General features: G+C 34.4%; 1 protein-coding gene across 5 annotated transcripts in view; it reads left to right on the forward strand.

Moving 5' to 3' along the window:
• Window positions 1-19,324, forward strand: part of Tasp1 (taspase 1) — a 272,346-nt gene that overhangs the window by 92,503 nt on the left and 160,519 nt on the right. For 3 of the 5 annotated variants that reach the window (XM_026397660.2, XM_077799754.1, XM_077799756.1), the window contains 2 exons: window positions 10,544-10,663; window positions 16,003-16,081. In XM_026397660.2, the coding sequence (XP_026253445.2) occupies window positions 10,544-10,663; window positions 16,003-16,081 (199 nt within the window). Of the gene's footprint in view, window positions 1-10,543; window positions 10,664-16,002; window positions 16,082-16,482; window positions 16,619-19,324 lie in introns of those variants that run through there. The other 2 variants (XM_077799755.1, XM_077799757.1) reach the window with 2 other exon arrangements.

The following is a 19,324-nucleotide window of genomic DNA, read 5'->3' on the forward strand; positions in this document are numbered from 1 at the left end:
GGTAACTTTATTGTGTTATTTCTGACATTGAAGTACTATTATAAACATGCTTCTGTGAAATAAAACTTCCAAATAGCCTTGATTTTCATTCTCTCTGGAATATATTTCCCAGATGGTGATGACTGATTGTGGTAAAGGATGACCAGCTCTCCAGTGGATAAAACAAAAGTAGAGTATGAGTATTAAAAAAAAATTTAAAGAAAACTGAATTAGTCAAAATTGAGAAGAGTGTGATGCCAAATGACTTTAGAGGATGAGAAGACAGTAAGGAAGTATTACTAATTAAAGCATCAAATGTGACCAATATCAAGATGTATAATTTCTTTATAGATAAAGTAAGAGGCTTCATGTTTGATAGTTAGAGCCTTTGAAGTGTGTTTTTTTGAACAGTAGGCCAAAGAACATGAAAAAATTCCTGAAAGAGGGATCACTCATATTGTGAGAAATGAATCTTGACTTCAGTTCAGTTTTCATAGAGATCAGCCAAAGATTTCTCAGCAGTTGTTTAAAGACTTGTTTTGGGGACAGAACTCACTTAGGAGTGATGTGTGTAAGAATTACATTTAGGGAAGAACTAAATATGAAAGATCTGTGTGTAATAGCAGGGAAATAGCTTATAGATAGGCTAGGTTTGGATCATGCATACAAACTGAGTGAGATGTCATTTCAGAGGGTACAAAGCTTGAGTTATTGATAAGGTTCTAATAAAAACATTAATTTCATTTCTTTACAAATGACTTTGTTATTTATTGCTTCCAGGTACATGAGGGGCAAGATAAACTACAAAAGATCCCAGAACAAGCGAATGTATAGTCTTCTTAGAGTGAGATGAAGAGAATGTTTTAGGAGTTTAAAGGCAAAAAAGCTTCCACTGTGTTTGGGAAGACTCAGGAAACCTTTTATGTAGTTATTTGAGGTCACAGGACTTGAGGATGGGTGGTATTTTAATGTGTGTATGTGTGCTGGGGAATGAGGATTAGTGTGGAAAGTGACATTTTACTGGATGGAGTACAAATGAAGCAGAGAAAGCACTGGCTAGTATTGAAGGCGTAGACAGGAGGGACAGACCTCTGCTGGAATTTTAGTGATACACAGAGAGAACAATTGCGTGTCATGTTGAATTCATTCAGTTTATTCATTCAGCAAGTAGTTTTTTCACAGACCCAGCTTTGTCTTTTCTGATCTCTTTATATTTCTCCCTTGTTGATATTTTATTTCCATTTTTTCCTTTTTCTAGATTTTGTATTTACCTTGTTCTTTAACTTGTTTTTGTAACATTTGTTTTTTATTGCTGCATTATTATTATACATATTAGGGGATTCATTGTGCCAAATTTATATCTGAACATAAAATAATAAATCTCACATAAATGATCAATTTCATTCCCTTGCACTTTCTCTTCCCTCCTCCCTCCCCCATCTCTGTCTTATTTGGTTGGTCAGTTAACTTACTAATTTTCTGTTCTTTTGATATCAATATTTTGGTTATAATTTTCCCCTTTTATTATATCCTACAAGTTTTGAAGTATTATATTGTTATTATTCATTATTAAATGGTTTTGTTTCCATGTAGATATTTAATCCATAAATTATTTATAAGTGTCTTGTTTTTTAATTTTCTACTTTTATTGAATTCTAAGTTGATTGTTTAATAGAGAGTATGTCCTATTTGATATTGTTTCTTGAAATTTGATGTGATTTAGTTTATATCTTAATGTGTGGTTCATTTGTTATAAATGTTCATATGAGATTATAAGTAATATTTTCCCTCTTATTGTTGAGTTCATAGTTCTATAATGCTTATCAACTCAAGTGTTTATAATGTGCTTTTCACAAATATTTCTTAATGTTTTTGCTTCCTTGACCTATTCAGAAATGAGAGAAATATGTTGAAATGTCTCATTATAGAGTATGGGTTTATTGATTTTTTCCTTTTTGCTCTGTTTTTGTTTTGCTTTTTAAATTTGAGGCAGTTTTTAAAGTAGATACAAATTTAGAATTGTTATGTTTTCTTGGTAAATCTAAACTTTCAACATATAACATGTAGAAACCATTTATCTGTCTTAAAAGCTTGATATTGATATATCTTCATTGTTCCTCTTGTTTTTGTGTAGCTTACAGTGTTGTAGGGGAGATAGAAGATTAAAATGCTATGAAAGTAATAATATGCTATTTGCATGATACAAAAATTAATATTGTAGAAAGAGATATGAGACATTATGGGGGAAAAAGATACAGTTGAGCAAAGAAAGGGGGATTAGGTGTGTTCACAAATGGTTGGTAGGAAGGAATCTAGGAGGAGGTCAGGTCAGGTTGCAGTACTAAATAGAATGGCCCTATGAGACTTCTTTAAATGAAGGTCTTTTGGTGGTAAAATTGCTTTGGTTATGGGGCTGGGGATGTGGCTCAAGCAGTAGCGCGCTCGCCTGGCATGCGTGCGGCCCGGGTTGGATCCTCAGCGCCACATACCAACAAAGATGTTGTGTCCGACGAGAACTAAAAAATAAATATTAAAAAAAATTCTCTCTCTCTCTCTCTCTCTCTCTCTCCCCTCTCTCACTCTCTCTTAAAAAAAAAAGAAAAAAAATTGCTTTGGTTATATACTTACAAATGTCTTTAATTAATTTCTGTCCCTAAAAGGAAGTTTTGTTGATTAATCATTTCTTTAAAGAAATCATGCTAACCACTCTCTTCTGCAAATTGAGCTTTTGGGATTTTACCTGTCATTTTGGTGATCTTTCTTTTTCTGTCTGGCTCCTTTCCTTTAACTTCTTGGAGATAGATTCTTGTTTTCCATCAGTTCTGGAAAATTTTGAGCCATTTTTTCTTTAAATATTTCTCCCCTTTGTTATGCCTATTTTCTCTAAGTAGACATAGTATATTCTCTCATCCATATCTCGTCACATTTATTTTGTATTTCCCATCACCTTTTTTCTCTTTTGCTTAGAATTATAATAAAATGTGTATTAAATGTCTTTTATGTACATAAAAAATATTGGAAAATTTGTTCAGGGTTTGATGTTTTAAATTCTTTGTTGTGTTCTTTAAATTTATATAACTGTTAATTTTTTTTCTTATTTTTAAAGGTAAGATTTCCATAGAGTAAAATGCATACATTTATTTGTACAGTTTAATGAGTTTTGACAGGTGTATATAATCAAATAACCCACACTTCTATCAGATACAGAATATGTCCATTATTCCAGAAAGTTTCTTTATGTCCCTCTATCATTAAAGCTCCTCCATCCCAAGACAACCCTTCCCCGATTCTTTTCACCACAATTTTACCTGTTGTCATACTTCATATAAATGAAAACATGTATTATGTATTATTTTGTATCCAGCTTCTTTTAATCAGCATATGTCTAAAACATTATCCATGTTGTTGTATGTATTATTAGTTCCTTTTTATTGCTGAACAATCCTCCACTATTGGTGATATCATAGTTTTTTTTTTTTTAATTTGTTCTTCTGTTGATAGACACCTGAGTTATTTCCAGGTTTTGGCAATTGCAAATAAAGGTGTTATGGACATTCTTCACAAATCTTTGTATTATATGTACACATTTAGATTTCTCTTAGTTAATACAATTTAGTTGCTAGGTCATAGCTAGATTTATGTTTAATGTTGAATTTTAAAATTTTGATTTAGAATTAGAAAGCTGTGATTGGCATTTATTCCATAAAAATTCCAGAAGCTAAATTGGATATATTTATTATTAAATGTTTAAACTGATTTTTGAAGTCTTTGAGATGTGATATTTTAAGTATTTTGATAGGATAAATGCAGTTTAGATCTAGTTCATATCATCCCAGTACTTCATTGTGGGTATAAATTAAATATAATCAGCATCTGATTAAGAATAAAAATGATTTAAAGCTGCATAAAACTACTTATGGTGGTTTTACTATTCACTTGTGGAATAATCTATGTTATGAGTGTATTCATCTGGTCTGTGCCATCACTTACACATACTCACTAGACATATACACTAAAACTTTCCAACTATTCTGTTTTAAAGAGAAAAAAAACACTAAAATTCACATTTGAAAGATTTTCTTTAAAAACAATATTAATACCATTACCTTTTCTACCTGTAATGATGTAAGCCCCAGAATACTGGATAAAAATTCTACCAGTTGAATAGCATTATCCTTTGCTGTCTTTAAGCATTTGAGTTTTTTAGGTAATCCCCCAGAAATTTGTTATGGTATAAATTTATAACTCAAGCTATAATACAGATCACATGAAATCCCCAATAAAAGCATGGTTCATACACTTTATTTTTATGTTAAGCTGAAAGATTCTAACTTTTCTTAATTTAAGAAATAAATAAGGGGTTTTATGTAGTATGAAGTTTTATTCTCCGTTCTAAATATGTTTGGTAGTCATTTGAACTGTACTGCAAAAATGATTAATGCATGCCTACTACAGAAAGATTCTTATAGCTTACAAGAATCATTGTTTGTGGTTTTGGTCAGCAGAGGATGATTTTCTATAGAGGAAAGGGAAAAATCATTGGATATTTCTACATCCAGATTTTCCCTGGTTTCAGTCAATTCAGACACAGAAGAGAATGCTGATAATTCTAACTAAATTAGGCTTTGTTTACCCATAGTTGATATGCTTTAGCCCACAGTGGCTCCATTGTCAGGGGCTGATTTGTGGGAGTTAAACAGAACCAGGTTAGATCTCCTGTGTCTAGAGCCATCTTTCCTTGTTTCAGATACTCAGGTATATTAAAGCTTTATGGAGATATTATTGTATTGTCATGTAGGGCACACTGATCTGCATAAGTGGAGGCTTATGCTGGTTATAATGCTGCTCTTAAATTTAATAAAAGTATATAAGAAACTTGGCATATTTTTTTTAAAAAGTGTCATTTCCTTTTTTATTATTATATTAGGATAATCCCATGACATCAATTTTAAGATGCACTCATACTTTTAATATTAATTCTTGTATTTTAGCTATTTGATATTTGAGTAATTCTGTGCAAAGGAAAGACCATGTTAATGAGACAAGTGATGACAAGTGATAGAATGGTGTGTTGTGGCATATTTCAGTTAGAAAGCAGACTAGAGGTGTACTTTTTGGTGGGAAGTATCTTGTTTCAAGAAATTCGTTCTTTGTAGTGTAGTTTACATATGTTACTTCCTTTGATTCTTACAATAACTGTGTAATTGCTATCTCTGTTTTGGAGTAGAGAAAACCAGAAGTGATTACCATTATTTTATGGTTACATTAAGAGAATTTTATTTCTATATTTTCTACAACACTTATATTTTCTGTGTGAGCTTTATGTACATGTGTTTGTTCTGCAGGGAACTATAGTTTATACAGTTGCTTTTTAGTCACAATTTTATCACAAAAGTAATATAAATAGCATGTTTCAGTCAGGGACAATAGGCACATGTGTATCTGTGTGGTGATGTATTTTTAAGTATTTATGGAGTGTAAGGGTGTAATGGTAGCTCTATATAGTAACAGTCATTGTGTGTTTTTTAACCCAAGATTTCATTCCCATACAAATGAGCTCTGTGAAATTATTATGGAAAAACTACCAATGTTTGTCTTTCACTTAATTTATCTGCACTTCATAAAAATGCTTAAATATTACTTCATCATCCTTAAATTTGCTTTGCAGTATGTGAAGTCTATGAAATAATTCTTGAATATTTATGAAGTAATTCTGAATTTTGCAGGTGTTACATACCCTTAGGAATATGTAGCTTTATTTGGAACAGAATCCTCTGTTTTTTTGCATGATTTTTCATTTTTTAAAACCAAGTTAAATAAATTCATCTATTTATAATCGAGTTATATTGACATTAGTTTTTGTATCTCTCTGCAGTAGTTTTGTTAGGCATGAAAGTTCCAGTAGTTTACCATGTCCTGATTGAAATGCTAGGAGAATTGTTTTATAGGTAATATATGTGTATCAATATATATATGTTGTGACTGGAAAATTCTATTTTGCAGAATGCTTGGATAAAATCAGCAGCTGCAGTTGATAAAAAAGAACTAATCCTTAAATGAGTAGATTTTAGGGACTATGGGTATAGCACAGTTATAGAGTGCTTGCTTAGCATGCATTAGGCCCTGAGTTTGATCCCTAGCACCACTAAGAAATGGAGTCGGGGTGGATATTAAGGATCCATACCCCACTTTACATACAAAACACAGAAAATTATATATGTGAGATTATACATCTGTTAATTATCTTGATTTTGCAATTCTGCAACCTATACTTACATTAAAACATGTTGTACAGTGTATGTGTGTATGTGTGTGTGTGTACATATGTATATATATATATATAAAACTTTTTTGGTCAATTAAAAAGTAAGAGAAGTGACATTACTCCATAGAACAGAGGGTGAAATAGGAAAGCTATAATTTGATTATTCACTAGAAGCAATTACCCTTCTCTGCAGGGATAGATGAAGATAGTAACCTTTATTTTACATTGTACCTGGACTAGAAGAAAAAATAGTATGTGAATGTTTCCAGAACTTTATAACTGGGAAAAAAGGCAAGAAGTGATTTCTGATATATATCCCTCAATAAAACATTTCCAAAAATAATCTTAAGCAACTTTATTTTATTTTTCCTGGTGCTGGAATTCAGGGTGTTATGCACTCTGTGATTGAACTACATTTCCACCTCTACAAAATAATCTTAGGGAAAAAATACCCTTTCTTAGCTTTTCTGTTGTTGTTCTTGAGAAAAGTTAAGTATGGGAGTTATCTATTTCAACAAAGAAAACTGTGCAGCATCAGTGCAGGATCAATACTTTATATGCCTGGTGGTATAATAGTGGTGATAGGCTACCAATTGAAGGTTGTACAAGTTAGAACTCAAATCTTTTTTTATTGGCACAATGTTCATTTTAGGTGATCTAAGTTTCTCCTTCAGTAGTTTTGTGTCTATGATATTGTTTTCCTCAGACTGGAGCAGGTGTTTGGCTGATGAGGAGCCTATGGGATGGGGTGCTATCACACCTTGTTTCTCAAAGTAGGATCTGTGGATGAGCATCAGCATTATCTGGAAAGTTGTTAGTATACAGTTTTGGCCAGCTCTGAGATTACTTCATCAGAATCTGCTTTTAAACAAATTCTCCAGATGATATGCATGCATATTAAAGTTTGAGAAGTTCTGCTATAGAAGTCATATGACTTGGCCTCTGGATGATGGACAGACACTTCTGTACCCAATGTTGTAAGGAGATAAAGTCTTAGAAATTATTAGAATAATAAAACAAATATTCACCTTTAAGGCATATTTCTCTTTAGAGATTATCCAATTTCTGTAGTAAAATGTTTTTAATGCATTTCTGTACTTTGTTTTTATTTATTTATTTATTTATTTATTTATTTATTTATTTATTTTTATTGGTCGTTCATAACATTACATAGTTCTTAATACATCATATTACACGGTTTGATTCAAGTGGATTATGAACTCCCGCTTTTACCCCATATACAAATTGCTGTATCACATCAGTTACCCTTCCATTGATTGACATATTGCCTTTCTAGTGTCTGATGTATTCTGCTGTCTGTCCTATTCTCTACTATCCCCCCTCCCCTCCCTTCCCCTCCCCTCCCCTTTTCTCTCTCTACCCCTTCTACTGTAAATCATTTCTTCCATTTGTATTCTCTTGTCTTACCCCTCCTTTCCTCTTATATGACATTTTGTATAACCCTGAGGATCGCCTTCCATTTCCATGCAATTTCCCTTCTCACTCCCTTTCCCTCCCACCTCTCATCCCTGTTTACTGTAAATATTCTTCTCAAGCTCTTCGTCCCTACCCTGTCCTTGTTTACACCCCTTATATCAAAGGAGTCATTTGGTATTTGTTTTTTAAAGATTGACTAGCTTCACTTAGCATAATCTGCTCTAATGCCATCCATTTCCCTCCAAATTCTATGATTTTGTCATTTTTTAATGCAGAGTAATACTCCATAGTGTATAAATGCCACATTTTTTTTTATCCATTCATCTATTGGAGGGCATCTAGGCTGGTTCCACAGTCTTGCTATCGTGAATTGAGCTGCTATGAACATCGATGTAGCAGTGTCCCTGTAGCATGCTCTTGTTAGGGCTTTAGGGAATAGACCGAGAAGGGGAATAGCTGGGTCAAATGGTGGTTCCATTCCCAGCTTTCCGAGAAATCTCCATACTGCTTTCCAAATTGGCTGCACCAATTTGCAGTCCCACCAGCAATGAACAAGAGTGCCCTTTTCCCCACATCCTCTCCAGCACTTATTGTTGTTTGACTTCCTAATGGCTGCCAGTCTTACTGGAGTGAGATGGTATCTTAGGGTAGTTTTGATTTGCATTTCTCTGACTGCTAGCGATGGTGAGCATTGTTTCATGTACTTGTTGATTGATTGTATGTCCTCCTCTGAGAAGTGTCTGTTCAGGTCCTTGGCCCATTTATTGATTGGGTTATTTGTTATCTTATTGTCTAATTTTTTGAGTTCTTTGTATATTCTGGTTATTAGGGCTCTATCTGAAGTGTGTGGAGTAAAGATTTGTTCCCAGGATGTAGGCTCCCTGTTTATCTCTCTTATTGTTTCTTTTGCTGAGAAAAAACTTTTTAGTTTGAGTAAGTCCCATTTGTTGATTCTATTTGTTAACTCTAGCGCTATGGGTGTCCTATTGAGGAATTTGGAGCCCGATCCCACAGCGTGTAGATCATAACCAACTTTTTCTTCTATCAGATGCCGTGTCTCTGATTTAATATCAAGCTCCTTGATCCATTTTGAGTTAACTTTTTTTTTAATCTTTGTACTTTGTTTTTAATCTTATCCACAAAAGAATATAAACTGTGCTTGTTCAGTGAGATAGTGGATCAAGCTTTTCTCAATGAGTTTGTGGTCAGGCACCTATTCTTGAAATTTAGGTTCCTGCCATAAGCAAAATTGTTATTCTGGGATGTGACCATGCAAATTTATTATCTAGAGGGCCCCCATGTGTGGTTAAAAGAGAGATTAAGAATATGGTGCTCATTTCAGCTAGTTAACCTTTTTCTATCAAAGTAAATACATCATAGTGTTTCAGTATATTTAGTGGATGCTGTCAAATTTAATGTTAATTTTTTTGTTGCATACTCTACCTTCATTTTGTTTAAGGAAAACTCTTTTTTTTTGCCTTTTGCTTCTAATATTTAAAACCTCCCTTCAATGTCACTCAACTTCTGAAATGACTCCAGGAGTGAATTGACATTTTTGGTGGTTGCCTTGGTGTGTCACTTTGTTTTTAGGCAGGAATACCTCAGTACAGAGTTTTGCTCAGCAGTATAAACAGTAAACCACACAGGAAGGGGAACTATTCTTGTTGAACCTGGGGTTGTGCCTTTTACATATGCTGGGAAGGGGAGTACGGTAGGGTCTAGGGTTTGAAAATCACTGTCAGCCTAAGAACACTATTGTAACTACTATTAACCTAAAGACCTTCTGTAACCTTCCTTTGTAAAATATAAGAAAAAGATTACTTTTTCACAAAATTTTTTCTTGTCCCCACCACACAATTTTGATTTTTTATCCAGTAATTTGTATGGCACACGTGACCCAGAAACCTCTGTGGTAGGAGACAGCTGCACATAGTCACTAAATGTAAAATGTCTTCAACATGTGGGACCTGGGACAAGACACAGAGACACAAAGCTACCTTCTAAGAACATAGAACTTTCTGGCCATACACGTGAATGATATATCAAACATATTAATGATGTAGCAGAGAAGAGACCATACCATAAAGTTTATTGCAGACAAGGAATTATAAGAGAAAATGATGATGTAGTTCAAGGTTGTAAATGTCATTTTCTTCATTTACCATGCTGAATATATTACTTTTTGAAGTTTGTATATAACATATTTTAAAAATACTGATGTTAGAGGTGGGATTGTGGCTCAGTGATAGAGTGCTTGCCTAGTGTGTGTGAGACACTGGGTTCGATTCTCAGCACATTTTTTTTAAAAAAATAAGGTCCCCCAACAACTAATAAAGTATTAAAAAATACTAATAGTGGGATTTATTGGCTCACTTATGCCACAGATCTTTTTCTCTATAAATTCTCAGTCACAGACTTAATTCCTGAGTTTGGGAGGTACTGCTATGTATTTTATATTGATTTGATAGTTTTTCCCTATTAGCAAGATCTGTTATTGGGCTGGGGTTGTGGCTCAGTAGTAGAGCGATTGCCTCACATGTGTAAGGCACTTGGTTCAATTTTCAGTACTGCATATAAATAAATCAATCAACAACTAATATACACACCCAATATGTATATATATATACACATACATATATATGTACATAATTAGTCTTATTAAAGGAAAATAAATTATTGTTAGAGACCCCTTGCTTTCAGGATGTTTTAGGGGAAAATACATTTTGACTTACACAGGATTTAAATGGCAACTTGCTAATAGATAATTTTAGGAGATGAGTTCAGATATAGTTGTGATTTTACTGAAAAGTGCTATGTAGTCACATCAGATTGCTCCATACTCATGCCCCTTTTGCCCTACAGGAAAATGACTCAGGCACTTTGGACACGGTGGGCGCTGTGGTTGTGGACCATGAAGGGAATGTTGCTGCTGCAGTCTCCAGTGGAGGCTTGGCCTTGAAACATCCAGGAAGAGTTGGGCAGGTAATTACTTACAGGATTTTTACACTAGCTTTCCAAAATGAAACATGAAATTTTCTAGTTCACAATTTTTAAACCACTAGGGGTATATTTTTTCCCATTAGGAAAAGTAAATATCATTATTCTTTAACTTTTGTCTAATATAAATTAAAAAAAACTTTTCAAAATAATTTCTTAAAAAAATTCTGTCTAATATTGATAGGGATCTTTTTGATCTTTACAACTGGTAATCCTAGTTTTACTACTTTCAATGGGCTGAGTACTGACCTGAATATTTAGTAGATATTTAATAGATGTGTATTGATTTTCATTGTCAATTTTGTGTGTGTGTGTGTGTGTGTGTGTGTGTGTGTATCACTCTCTTTAAGACCAAGCTTTGTCTGCTTGCTTTTTAGTTAAAAAATGATTTTAGAGTTATATTTTTTTAATTTTTTCCATTCAAGTAATGCTAACATTTTGTTTGACATTCTACATCTTTCTTATTAATCATTTTAGGCATTTTGTAGAATAACTAGAATTTCAGGTCACTAACACATGAAATCTAGAAATGAGGATGGTCTGATTTGTGTGAAATTTGCTTATTTCCAGTTCTCTTACATCTTCTTCGCCCCATCCTCCCCATCTCCAACCTTCAGTTTTACATTGAGAATAAAATTTAAAAATTCATTTGATTGTTCTAAGCATTCTGAGTATAACCAATTTGGCCCATTACTTAGGGGCTTAATTAATAAGTGTTGAGTATTGAGTGAACAAATTAATTATTCTCATGGAGTCTTTTAAACTAGTTGCGTGGAGGTATTTTTTAAAACTAAGTGTTTGGATTTTGTCTTGTGTTTGCAGTATGGCTTATCATGCTGTGTGCCCCTCACATCTGAGGAAGAGTCAGTGTCACAGTTGCTATGGTTTTGATGGTTAGTGATACTTGAAGCAGTATGTCTGATTCAGGGAAGATACCTTTGCAAAGCCCCTAGGAATATTCCTTGATCTTCCCTTTATGTGGGCAAGTCACTTACAGTTCAATACTAGGGGGAAGTGGAAGGGAAGAGTAATTACTTTTGTGCTACACTTTGCCTTCCATATAGGGGACTTATGGAGAATGATTACCCAACAGTGCTATGAACTCATGACAGAAGTCTTTGTATATCCATGGTATTTGTCCACATTATATAACCTGTGTATTTTTCAAATTTGGAATAATATACTCAAGCTTGGCATATCAGATTTGGATGCCCTCGTGGAGGAGAGAGAAAAGCCAACAGAGTTGCCTTCATTGCCTAGTAATTCCCATGATTTTCTCATTGTTTTCTGTTTGTTTTAGTTAGCAAGTAGCAACAACAGAACCAAAGATAGTTCTGGACTATGTTACTAGGCTATAACATTTAAAAATCTTGAAGCCATTCTACTACCACACATGGGACTATTCTGGAAAAAGAATACTTCTGTAAAATTTATGTGTTTATTTGCTCCATTTGGCTAATTTATGAATATACAACTGTGAGAGCTGAACAAAAAATCAGAAAAGGAAATGGAGGAAAGGAGTCAAGGTACTTACAGGAGATGAAGCTGTTTAATTGGATTATATTGCTGGATAAAGGAGATGTGATAAGCCTGAAAATATGAATCATCAGATGAGAGGTAAAGAAGAGTTTTTCACAGAATGAAACAAAATACAAAAGCAAATTGTATCAAAGGTTAATTATTTTTTCAAAATGTGTTGAATTCAGTGCACTTTAAATGCTTAAATTAACTACTTAAAATTTTAGCGTATTACCCTGTACTGAAAGCACTGCAGATGAAAAAATAGCAATTTGGATTAGAACTTCCTTCTTTAGTTCACTATAATGATTACACTCACAATTTGGACACAAGAAAGGAATTATTACATTCCACTCCCACTTCCCCTCAAGTCACCCCATATAAACACACAATGAATTTAGTGGGTAAGAGTATGGACTTTAAATTCAGATAAACCTTTATTTATTCTAATCCCATCTCTCGATTTCCTTTCTCCATACCTTGAGTAAATTACTCAACATCTCTAAGCTCCACTCTCTCTAAGTGTAAAATGAGGATACTAGCTACGTTACCAAGTACTAGAAGACTATATGATGTAACACTTTTAAACTGTATATCGTAGCCCCTGGTTATAACATCCATAGCTACTGTTTATGAAGCACTTGCTTTGTGTAATACGTTGTTAATTTATGTGATCCTTTGGCAAAACTATGATAGTGTATTTTTATCATCTTTATTTTATAGAAGGAGAAACAATGGCTGTTTAGTAATAATAATCACTTATATGACCTACTTTTACTCCACAATAATAGCTTTAATAAAATTTTACTACCAGAAAGAAGGAAACTTTTAAAAATGTATTTTATTTTATTTTTTTATTAGTTGTTCAAAACATTACAAAGCTCATGACATATCATCTTTCATACATTTGATTCAAGTGGGTTATGAACTCCCATTTTTACCCCAAATACAAGTTGCAGAATCACATCGGTTACACATCCACATTTTTACATAATGCCATATTAGTGACTGTTGTATTCTGCTACCTTTCCTATCCCCTACTATCCCCCCTCCCCTTCCCTCTCATCTTCCCTCTCTACCCCATCTGCTGTTATTCAGTTCTCTCCCTTGTTTTTTTTTCCCCTTTCCCCTCACAAACTCTTATATGTAATTTTGTGTAACAATGAGGGTCTCCTTCCATTTCCATACAGTTTCCCTTCTCTCTCCCTTTCTCTCCCCCTAAAAATGTATTTTAAAGTCCTGCTTAAAGTTGATGTGTTTTCAGCAAAGAAGTGGATAAGAGAGAGATAACATCTTGTTCTTTCTCTCATCTTACCTATGACTGCCTCAGCCTAACCGATTTCAGAAGGTTAAGAAGGAAGACAACTCGAATTCATGATATTAAGGGAGGGCATTCTAAAGGGAATTTGCTTAGAAGAAACAGAGGGAAGCATAAATATTCTTACTTTCCTAGGGAGATAACTTCCACTGGCTTACTAAGGGGTATTCTTGTAGATTTTTGTACTAGTTTTTTTGAGTGCAGACTCCTGGTCAAAGTAATTAAGAGGGATGGAAATGATGATGGGAAAATGTTCAGAGTTTTCAATGAAGAATGATGAACCTTTCCACTAGGGTCTTGTGTTCTCTTGAGACTTTGTCTGCCCTAGCACCTGCTGCAAAGAGTACCAGCTGAATGGTTACTGTACAAATCTGCCAGTATTATTCTGAACTCCATGTGCTAAATCACTTCTAAAGGGCTTTCAGTTGCTACACTGGCCCAGCAGTTTTGGGAAATGAAACTAAGGCATGTGTTTTAGAATCATAGTGTTTTCAAAGCCTGTAACAGATTTCCCACTGTCTGTCATATTTGAAGTGTCCTGTTGAGTTCTTGGTTCTATTTTTTTTTAACAAGACTTTTGTTAGTAAAAACTACAAAGGGCAACTGTAGGTCACATGAATAAATATCCTGGATTCTGAATTATTTCTCAAGGAAAGTGATTAAGAGAGGAGGGGAGGTTGTTTGTCTGAAAATCTTGGGGAATAGCTCACAATTATATGGAAGTTAAGGTATTTCCAGAAATCAGAACCAAGACTAGTAGGTAGAAGTTATAATTAAGCAGATATTTGTTCAATCCAAGGAGAAACTTTCCATGGAAATGTGCAATAGGGGAATATGTTGTCACATTAGGTAGTGAGATCCTATGCCTGGGATGTTTCATAGAGATTCCTACTCTGGGTAGAATAGTGGTGCAACTGAGTTGTAAGGTCCTTGTGAAAAATAACAGAATATCAAAGAAAGCTGAAATCTTCCTGGCCACCAGTCCCAGTCTTAGCCTAGACCTTAGAAGTGAGTTCCCAGAAGATAGCAGTACTTTTCATGGGAGTATCTTTTTCTCTATCAGTGACAGTGAATACTGAATGTATTATTGTAACTTGCTTTTTTTTTTAATTCAACAATATTTTTGGAGATATTTCCGTATCCATTCCTAAAGATTTTTAAAAATTTACTTGTTTTATTTTTAACCTGTGCAACAAATTCCATGTATTTCTCTGCCAAAGTTTATTTAGCCTTTCCTTACGGATAGAAATTTTATTTTTCCCCCTGTATTTCATTCTTACTAAGCATGTGGTAATGAACTCATTGAGTTGGCTCCTTGTATTTCTGCAATAGCTAGGTAAGGGTTTTACTAATTCTCTTCTGAGGAGTGAAAAAGTTATTAGTTATGAGTCCCCTCTCAAAGACAGAGAAGTCATTGTGGATGTTGTGGTGATGAATGTAGACATTCTGGATAGGATTATTGGAAGCAAAATAGAAATGATTGTTAAAATCTTTTATATAAATCATAATAGCTTACTGTGTTCCTGGTCATTTTAGACTGATAATCTGTTCTACCACCTAACAAAATGATTAACTTAAACAGGCCTTTTTTCCTTCCTTTCTTTTCCTATGGCAGAATCTAGCACAGTGATGAACATATACTGAGCCCTGTGGTATAGAGTGGTGTGAAGTTCCTATTGTGCTACCCAAATAGAGGCATGGAATAGGACCTCTGAAACAGGATTTCCTAGACAGTGGTTAGAAGGACTATCTGCATTCCTGTACTCCAAGCCATGTCTCAGATACTGAACCAGACAGAATCTCTAGAAATTAGGGTTCTTATCAGCAAGTTGCCCAAGTAATTCAACATGCACTGAGTTTAAAAACCACCTGTTTTAAGGCAACCACACTGATTTCAAGAGACCAGAAGAGCAACTAGCTAACGAACTACAAAAGGAAAAAGTATTTTCAGGGAAGGAATACATTGCTGATGAGACCAAAAAGAGTGTATTTTGCTATTTTCTGAGAATGTTTGGATAGGTAGAATAGCTGCAAATGTATTATTTATTTAAATTAATTTTAGTGTTATTTTTTATTTGCATATAATATTTGTACATATTTATGAGGTATAACATGATATTTTGATTTATGTATACTCTGGGGTTATCAGAGACTGAGGAGAATAGGGAGGAGATGGATGGGGAGAGGTTGGTCAATAAATACCATATTACAGTTAGAGAGGAAGAATAACTTATGGTGTTCTGTATCACAGTGGAAGAAATATAATTAATACTATTGTATTGTATATCTCAAAACAGAAGAAAATGTGGTTTTGAGAATGTTAAAACCATTGCATAGTTTGCATAGACTCTTTGGCATTATCATTAAGTTGTTCTACATCATTAGTAAACCAGACTGTATTAGATGGGCATGACTTTGTTTCTTCTGTTGAAATCTGATAATTACATATAATATTTCTGAAATATCTCCCCATTTCCTTTTTTCCTAGGCTGCTCTTTATGGATGTGGCTGCTGGGCTGAAAATACTGGAGTTCATAATCCCTACTCCACAGCTGTGAGTACCTCAGGTATTTGCTGATTTCATGACCATTTTTCATAACTGCAACCCTGTCAATCATTTAATGACTAAAAGCAATATTTTTAGGGAAACATAAAATATGTTGTAAGACACTACATATACAAAAGCTTTGATGTGTGTAAAAGATCTTGAGTTTTGGGGAGGTTTTAAGGATTGTTTAGTATCACAGTGTAAATGGTTTGCTAACATTTTTAGTACAACTCTGGAGTTAAGTATAACTTAATTATTTGTATATCAATGTATTTTTTTCTGTAATAGCCCACAACAATGTCAAATGGATGAAAATGATATATAAACACCAAATAACTTACAAAATTAACAGATCTTTTATTGTATTAAATTTATTTTTTTAGTTGTTGATGGACTTTTATTTTGTTTATTTATATGCAGTGCTGAGAATTGAAGCCAGTGCCTCTCACATACTAGGCATGCTTTCTACCACTGAACTACAACCCCAGCCAGCAAGAGATAATCCTTGAGTAAAATGTTGACATAAAACATAAAAGGTTATATTTCAAAATGTATAGTTTATAACACCCACTACTCCTCTCACTACACTTTTAATAAAATATACTCTCTTTTTGTGCTATATTAGAAAGTCATCATTATTTTATGAGAGAGAGAGAGAGAGAGAGTGTGTGTGTGTGTGTGTGTGTGTGTGTGTGTAGGGGTGGGAAATAGGGGGCTTCAGGGAGTTTTAATGGGCAGAACAATTTTCTATTTCCAAATTTTCATAATACTTGTACCAGATATACTCAATAGCTTTTCTTTTTATATGGTGATGCTGCCGCTTAAAATTATATTAGTTCCTCGAATTACCATGTTATCCTTCAAGTTATAGTTCTGTTCTTTTCTCCCCAGTATTCTCAGCTTTATCAGCTAGGTGGACAGATGTGACTGCTTTCACTTCCTTTTTTTTCTTCTATTTCTTTCCACATTGATTTCTGCCCAACATAGTGATAAACTGCCCACTGGGTCCAGTAGCCCACCTCTGCTTACTGCTTATTCTTTCTGTGGTCTTTGATGCAGTTATTGCCTGTAGCATAGAACCTGAAACTCTTGGTTTGTTCTGCTTCTCTGACCTGCTGCACTTTGGCCTTCTTCACAGATTCTTCTTTTCAGCCCTTCTTCGATAATAACCTCAACTTGGGCCTCTACTAGAGTCTCTCTTCTCCCCTCTTGATGACTTATTGTTACTATAGTTGTTCTCATAATTTCAGTTGGTCTCTCTTTGATATTGCTTTCTACATCTGTGTCTACTCTGGACATTACTCTTGTTTTTTTTTTTGGGGGGGTGGTGTACCAGGAACTGAACTCAGGGACACTTGGCCACTGAGTCACATTCCCAGCCTATTTTGTATTTTATTTAAAGACAGGGTCTCACTGAGTTGCTTAGTACCTCAATTTAATGAGGCTGGCTTTGAACTTGTGATCTTCCTACCTCAGCATCTTGAGCCGCTGAGATTATAGTTGTGCACCACTGTGCCTGGTATGGACATTACTATTGAAGTCCATATGAGTTCTTTCATGAGTCCTCCTTGTTGTACATGCCCCTATGAATATCATATGTGTATGTCAGACTCCGTAGATTGAACAGAACAACTTATTCTTTATCCTCAACCCATGGCCACCTTTTACCTGAATTTCCTAGCTTTTTAATTGCCGCTTACTAACCTATTCTTTGCTTAGCTTGAAATATTGCCACAATTCTCATGTTTGTTGCTTCTTTCCATTTCTACTGACCTGATCCTGCTATTTCAGACCTGTGTTCCCCTGCCCACCTGTTGTGGCTGCCTCCTGACTTTGCTTCTTTCCTTGCATCAGTGAAACAATAAGATTATGAGCCACTGGCCTACTGGGTGAAGTTTGGACACAAAGTAATGTTGAATTTAAACCATTCTAATATAATTGGGAAAAATTTTGTTTTTAGTCTTTTATTTAGAGAAGATAAGCAGAATGTAATGAGTTAATTTCTAAATTTAATATTAATGGAATCTGAAAATTTTGATGTGTAATATTTATGAATTAGCCAGTGTACACAATTAAGTTTGCTCCTGTGTGTATGGAAAATAGTTGTATGTGAAAAAACTGTAGTCTAATACATATAATTCCTTGTTTCATTTTTTATTTTCTCAAAGAGATTTCAGTTGGTATCATATATTGTGTCAATTTTTTTGGTTAATATGTATTTCTGTAAGTTAAGTTTATTGTCTAGATGTTGCTCTTATATATAGGTGTGAGGAACAGAAGTATATTTTAAATCAAGATTCTGAGTACCTGCCTGTGCTCCTTTGAGATTACATTCCCTTGAGTTTATGTACCTCCATAGACCAACACACTTTTTAAAAATTAGTGTCATAGAAGTTGGAATAAAAGCTTCCTTTGTCAATTTAATTCTATTAAGAGGAGTGTAATTTAAAGCTAAAATTATAAAAATGAGGTCTTTCCTTTTTCCTCTTGGATATTTTCTCATTTGTCCAACTGCATTAGTTGAGATAGTTCCATATGACTAAAGATACTTTTGAGTTACCAGATTATGACATCCAGAGTAGCCTTTTAACTTAGATATCCAGCTTATCATATTGCATCTTTGCAGGACTGGTGAGACGTTAGGGTCATGTGATTATGCTCAGAATTCTCTATCCCTGGGAGTTGATGCCTGAATTAAAGGCCTCAACTGATAACTGCTGTCTGCCTTTGCAAATAGCCTCCCAGGTCCGCATCACCATAGCAACTGGGCCATCTTGACCTGTACCTTTGCACAGGTAGTTCACAGGAGAGTGCAGACATGAGAAAGTCAGAGGCCATGATTCAAATCATCATTCCCCACAAAGACTCGTGCCTCAGACTGTTGTAGAAAATCCAGAAAACTGATCAGCATTTTGGGTTTATATATCTTGGAAAGTGATAATTGAAAAGCAGGATAAGCAGGATAGGACTCCATTGAGGCCAGAAAGGTGATTTGGTCATTAGCTTAGGGGATAAACTCCAGCATCTTTTTCTCATTGCTGGTTGGGAAGGAATGAGTTGAGGGGTAGAGTGACAGAAGCTGATCTTGTAAACTCTTGACTAATGTTCTGGTGTCAAGGGACTTTGCCTCATTAGGGATGGAGCAGAGCAAACACCTTGGTTCTTGTCCAGACTTACTAACTGTGGAACCTGAGCAGGGCATTATTTGTACAATAATGTGCAATATTATTTGCACATTATTTGGAATAATATCTACCAGTGC

Source organism: Urocitellus parryii, chromosome 6 (assembly GCF_045843805.1).
Source record: "Urocitellus parryii isolate mUroPar1 chromosome 6, mUroPar1.hap1, whole genome shotgun sequence".
NCBI lineage: Eukaryota > Metazoa > Chordata > Mammalia > Rodentia > Sciuridae > Urocitellus > Urocitellus parryii.